At 28.3% G+C, this 7195-nt stretch overlaps 1 protein-coding gene across 1 annotated transcript in view; it reads right to left on the reverse strand.

The window, feature by feature from the left end:
* Positions 1–213: 213 nt before the first annotated feature.
* Positions 214–7195, reverse strand: part of LOC100202579 (islet cell autoantigen 1) — a 31792-nt gene continuing 24810 nt past the window's right edge. The window contains exons 5-8 of the mRNA XM_065800435.1: positions 4251–4449; positions 3388–3991; positions 3143–3244; positions 214–1192 (exon numbers count right to left, since the gene is read on the reverse strand). Coding sequence (XP_065656507.1) covers positions 666–1192; positions 3143–3244; positions 3388–3991; positions 4251–4449 — 1432 coding nt within the window. The 3' untranslated portion in view covers positions 214–665. The remainder of the gene's footprint in view (positions 1193–3142; positions 3245–3387; positions 3992–4250; positions 4450–7195) is intronic.

Consider the following 7195-nt stretch of genomic DNA (forward strand, 5'->3'; position numbering starts at 1 on the left):
AAGATGACGTAACAAAAATAAAATGCTCGGAACAAAAAGGATCTGTAGGAGGCTGTAAAAGCATCACGATATGCAATTACACTAATAATATACCATAAATTAGTTAACAATATGCCTAAAGGCATATTGAAGATAAAAAAAACTCTAGTTATGATAAGGTAATTTTTTACCTTACCTTATCATATTCACTTTGTTTTAAGGGAGACAAATTCATTTTAATTGTTGATTTTATTAAAAATAAGCTTTTTACATGAAGCGTGTAATATAATAAATAAATAGAAATGTTTTTCATATAAAGAGATATTTCTCTAAAATATATAATATATACGAATCAACAAAAAAAAGGAAATTCTTTTCGATAAGACAAATGATTATACGATTTCTTATCGATACGAGTATCAATTGTGTTATCTTATCAATAAAATAACCGATTATAAGTTTGTCTTGTATGCACATTTTGAAAAAACATACAGTCTCAAAAAAACTGTTTGTTTTTCTATTTAGAACTCGATTTTTCAAAATTATATACCATATTTAAACTTTGTTTCCTTCCCAATCAAATCCATAGTTTCTATGGTGCACAATCTATTTATGCATGCAGATTCAAGCAAATCGATGCTTCTTATCGCAAGCAACATGCATGTAGTGTTACAGACAATAAAACATTAACAAGCTTGCTTTCCTTTAACCGTTCCATCTACTTCATCGGGATTGGCCAATGGATCAAGATCGGCAAACAAGTTGAACCAGGCAGACATATCTTTTCCTTTTTTATCATTTTCTTTAGATTTAGCAAGTTTAGTTGGTTGCGCACGTTCAGCTTTGGAATTATCTTTAACAGAGTTTATATCTTTAGGAGCCCCGCCTTGACTTATTGCATTAGGATCCACTTGCCTCATTTGAGATAACAAGAATGACGGCATAAACATTTTGCTTTTCATGCCAGGGTCAATATTTCCCCCCATTGCAGGAGCAACTTCATTTAAAGATGTTTTAGAATCTTTTGCGCCAAACAGAGATTGCCATTGCGAAGAAAAAGAACTGTTATATTCGCTATCACTAATTCCTAAGGATTGATTGGAAAGTACTTCAGAGAGGATATCAATATCACTTTGCTGATTATCATTTTTTAATTGGCGAACTGGAGATCCAAATAAAAGATCATCCACAGAAGGTGTAGTTAAATAACACGCTATAAAAAATAAAGTAAAAAAATTTTAATACGTGCAATACTATATGCAACAAATTTAATAGTTTATTCAGCAAATTTAATATCGCTTAGCATATAAAATATGTATATATAAAATGCCACATGCATATAATATGTATGTTATGTATGCATATAATGTGTAAGTAAAGTATGTAATATAAGCAACTGAAAAGATAAATTATATGTGTAAAGTACTTAATGCTATATGTGTCATTTGTAGAGTTCCGGCTCAAAAAAAACCAACGCATTTTTTTTTTTTAAAAAAAGCACGTATTTTTTGCCAAAAAAACAGAGCACTCCTAAAAACATGTTTTTTATGGGTTTTTTGTTTAGCATTCTTTAAATTTTAGAAATTAATGAACCTTGAAACAGATCTTAAATAAACCTTGAAATATACATGTTTTTTTAATTTAATATAATGTCTACTACCCTACTTAACTAAAACTATTTGAACATCAATGTAAAAAAAAAAACACTGCAAAATATAAGCAAAACTATGTTTTGTAAAGTTACTTTTTTATAATACAACTGTATTAAATTTTAAACATAGTTAGGATATGTCCATTAATTTTAAACATAGTTAGGATATGTCGTTTAATTTTGTCAACAAAAAAAGAAAAGTTGAAAACTTTTGACAATTGTTTACAAGGGGAACGGGGAGGTCAAGAATAGTTGACACCAACAATGTTACTTTTTAAAATAAATTAAATTTAAAAAAAAAATAAAAAAAGGATGTTTCCTTTCATTTAATTTTCTAGATAAGGGATGTGGTGGTAAGGAGGAGGGGGGGGGGAGGGAGGTAAGAAGAGTAGTCAAATGTTGACGTAATATTAGAGGAGAAGAAGGAGAAGGAGGAGGAGGGGTGTTCTGGAAGTTTGACAAATTTTTGACAAGGGGGGAGAGGGGAGGTAAAAAAAGCTTCAATATAACATGTAATAAGTTTTTTTAATCTAAAAAATCGAAAGTTCAAAAAGACCAAAAAAAACCTTTAAAAAAAAACACAGATTAAAAAAAACGTTTTTTTTTTGCAAGTATAGTCATTTGTAGCACAACACGCAACATATTTAATATATGCAATACATCTTGGATTACTATATTTAAAAAAATGCGCAGTAGCAAGAGATCATCGAATCAGCAATAGATAGTTCTGACAATTTTTTTTAATATTATCATAATTGCTAGGGAAACACATATAGGAATTTGCGTTGACTACAAATACTTAGTTAGACCAATTTTTAAATTGAAATAAACTTTTTATGTAAATTAATGTCAATTACGTTATTCTATAGATTTCGAAATTTAACTTTATATTAAATTAACTTTGATCAAAATTATCTAGTATAGAAAAGAAGTTTTTGAATAGAGTTATTATACTATTTTTTGAATAGAGTTTATCCTATTTTAAACCCTCAAATTTAGCATCATTTTATAAATGTTTGTATTTTTAAAACAAACTGTTTGTAAAAATAATTTTATATTGTAAATGATTAAAAAAATCAAAAAAAGTCTGTTAAATTAAATTCTAATTAACTGTATAGTAACATATTAAACTTTTTTCAATGACAGTGCAATTACATAATATTTACTCAATCCGTATTTACTCAATACGGTATTTAATACAATATGAAAAAACTCAATACAATATTCAACATCCAACTATCCAGTTATTAAGTGTAAAAAGTTAAAAAATTAAAAACAATTTTAAAGATTAAATAGTTTTATTGTTTTAAATATTTTAATTTAAACTTATTTGCTTACTCATATTTGTAAACATAAATATAAGCGAATGCAAAAGATGAAAGCAAAGTGAATTGGTTTCTTATTTAATAAGTTTAGTAAACATAGAAGTAAAGTTTTGTAAGTTATTGGAACCAGATTTTCTGTGAAACCTGATTTTTGAATAATGTAAATAAAAAGAAAAATCAAATTTACGTTTTGTCTCACACTGGTCTTTCTTTAATAAATCAGAATTGCCGACGGACATACTTGGTGGAACATTATTTTCTTCAAACTGACCAAGAAGATCCTCAAATCCTTTAAATATCAAAAATAAAATGAAAAGTTTCGAATTAAAATTAAAAAAAATTAAAAAAAAACTATAAAAATAAATTATATTGGTAAACTTCAAGTCAATTCAATTAAAGTCAACTTATAAAAAATAAAACAACAAAATCAACCATTATCACTGCCTTCAGGTTGTTGGTCTTGTATATTTGTAAATTCGCCAAACACCGGACTAGAATCTTGCAAGCTAACTAACAAATCATCTGACTGTTTGGAAGGCTCTGATTTAAACTCTGATTTTTGAATCGGAACATCCTCTGTGACGGGGGAACAATCAAAACTAATCAATTTATCATCATCATCATTGTCTACTAATTCAACATCATGATCTTTATTATCTAAAATTTCATCTTTGGTTTTTTCTATTTTTTCTTTTTGATTTTTTTTTACTTTTCGATTTTTCAATTTTTGGTTTTGACTAAGTTTTCCTTCTTCATTGCTTTCTACTTCTTCATCTTCATCTTCAGCAATACCATTATTTGGTATTATGTGCTTTAAAATTTGAAATTGATAGGAAGGATGACCCTGATACTGTGTGTAAACAGTTGTATAACTTTTAGCAGTAGTACTCAAAAATTTTATCATTGCAGTCTGATAAGGCTCTAAAGTTGCAGACAAAAGGTTACAACGACTTGCAGATAATAAATCAATTTTTTGAACAACATCTACTTTTAACTTATCAAAGAGAGCTTTTGCAGATTTAACTTGAATTTGGACCTAGAATAAAATTTGTTATATGTAAAACAACTAAGTTAAATTAACTAAGTTAAAAAAAAGCATATAGACAGTATGAGGTCGTAGATAAATGGAAAGGAGTAAAATAGATTGTATTAAATAAAGTGGTAATAAAATAAGTTGTTGCCTGACCTTAATGATGAGGTATTGGTAAAACATATAACCAAATGATAAAGTTAAAGTATTGGCAGAGAGTATTGAATGAAACTTTTGATAAACTAATACTTTTACAATAACTTACATCCCTAAATTTTCCAAGTCTTTTATTTTGATCAGGGTCAAGTTCTTTAGAAATGTCTGCCATCCACAAGAGACGAGCTCTATAATCTGAGCGAGCCTGTTCCATTTTTTCAACTGTCATTTGAGTGTCTTGTATTGCACGAAAACGAAAGGTTTCTAACTCAGCATATAGACGAACTAAAGGAGTACGCAGACTTAATCTATAATAAAATTAAAATTTGGAAAAAAAATTGTTTATATATATACATACACATACAATTTTTACATCTATACATTAATTTTTTACATATGTTTACAACTTTTACATTTATACATTCATTTTTATGTTATTTTAATATGCAAGATTTAAATTTGACACAATTTCAATAAAGGGACATCCATAAAATATGTACGCAGTAAACTAGTAAATGACTGGGGTTGATATTTGACCAGGGCCGGGGCAGGGTTTGATAAAATATAGCCGGGGCCATCATCATCATCATCATCATCATCATCATCATCATCATCATCATCATCATCATCATCATCATCATCATCATCATCATCATCATCATCATCATCATCATCATCATCATCATCATCATCATCATCATCATCATCATCATCATCATCATCCTCATCATCATCATCATCAATTATAAATTTAATTCTAGCCCCGGCTATCAAACCCTGCTAAATCTTATAATTTTGCCTGGGCCGGATTTGCAAAAAGTCTCATTTTTAACCGGGGCCGGGGCCCCGACACTTATTAAGTAAAACTACTGATTTAGGATCTCCTCTCCCCCTTGTGTACACTGTGATGCTTATATATATATATATATATATATATATATATATATATATATATATATATATATATATATATATATATATATATATATATATATATATTTAAACAACTCTAAAATGTATTCTACACAATAGAGTGATCAATGTTTTTAAAAGAACAGAGCAATTATATATTAGTAGAAAATCACTTAACAAAATTTTTTTTCATTTTACACTGTTTCATAAACAAAGATTCATCAGAAAATCTTTTTTTCTGATTTTCTGATGAATCTTTGTTGATGAAACACAGTGTAAAATGAAAAAAATTTTTGTTAAGTGATTTTCTACTAATATATATATATATATATATATTAGGGCTGTTCATGTGAACACAGGAAAAAAAAAATTTTCTCGGATTTGAATGCATAGTTGTTTATTTTGTGCCATTTGACATAGTAATTGACTGTGGAAAAAATCTTTCCAATCAGATAATGTTTAGGGGGTGCTCAATGACCATAAAGTTTTACGAAAAACGTCAAAAACGTGTAAAAAGTTCCAAAGTTCCAAAAATTTCTAGAACCTGGTTAGTTAGATTTTTTCCACTGAAATATTGTCTGATTGCGTGCTATATAGATTAATTAAAGTGCAGCAGATTAACTGTCATCACGGCACCAGACTAAAAAATGTCTGCTAGTGTTTAAAACAACTGTGTTTATATCATTTTGTTAAAATAATTTGTATTCATAATTTTAATACTATTATTTAACTCAATTTAGAATTTGTTCAAACAGAATAAAAAGGTTTACAAGTATAAATATTATTTTTATTTGGAATTTCAGTTTGACAACAAATGTATTAATATTTTGATAGTACCTAACCTTAGTAACCTATTACAGAAAACTAGCATGGTAGTCTGGTAGTGTATTGTTTGTTATTAAGTGCAGATAATAATAATTTCTAATTTGAAAATATTTATTTAATTTCTTTAGTAATAATTATTATAATATATTGCTGCAGCTGCATAAACCAACAACTGAATGATAAGTTTGTATAATATGGTATTGAGTTTTGATTTTCTCATAATATTTCAGTTATCATTGAAATGGCAGCATCATCTCGTGTTGCTATCTCTACACGACTTCAAACCAAAATCTTTTTAATTGGACAACCAGAGCCAAATCTTCCAGATAAAGTTCTTCCCTTAACATCTGATGTTTTAAAAACATTTTTTTATCATCTTAATTCAACCAAAAAGTCAGTGCCTGAAAGTCTTAAAACAACTGTTGATGAACTGATTATTATTTGAATAAAGCCCGTATTCCGACAGCATTTCATCCGAATGTAGTCTTAAAGTTGAAAACTTTAGTCCAGGAATTTAAATTAATAAAAAAAAAAAAATCCAGATTGTCAGATTCTCAGAAATCGAGAGAGAAATCATTTACAGACACCATTGGCCTACTTTTTGACATTGCCCACAAGGATGCTGAAACCATGATCAGAATTGAAGAAGATAAAGAATTTTTATTGGATCAGAGATGTCAGAGAAAAATGGTGATGTTTGGAGAGGACAAAGAACTTTCAAAATTAGAAGAAAGAAATGAAGCAAGGAAACAAGCAGAGAGAGAACGAAAGCTAAAAGAAGAGCAAAGACAATCTGGTGCGAGTGCAATAGTTCCTGTTATTGAACCTTTACATGACGAAAGTTATAGTGATGACAACGATAACGATGTTGTTGATAATGACAAAATGGTTGATAGAAATTTTGAGATAGAAATCCCTGTTTATTACAGACAACAAGTCAGTAAAGCAAGTTCTTCAGGGTCAGCTGAATCAAGTTTAGCAAGTACTCCAAAACGACAATGTATCTTAGATACAATACTTGACTCGCCTGATGTTTCATCAACATTAGACAGAATTAATTTATCTGACACAAAATTTACTATACTAGCAGCAGCAATTGCAAGTGCTGGTGGACAGAACCTCGATGATGGATCATTGTCATGTTCTACAGTCCGTAGAAAACAAACCTATCATCGATCAAATATTGAAGCCACTGTTCGAACTGAATTTTTTTGGACAGCCCTAATATATATATATATATATATATATATATATATATATATATATATATATATATATATATATATATATATATATATATATATATATATATATATA

The sequence above is a fragment of the Hydra vulgaris genome, chromosome 06 (assembly GCF_038396675.1).
Source record: "Hydra vulgaris chromosome 06, alternate assembly HydraT2T_AEP".
Lineage (NCBI taxonomy): Eukaryota > Metazoa > Cnidaria > Hydrozoa > Anthoathecata > Hydridae > Hydra > Hydra vulgaris.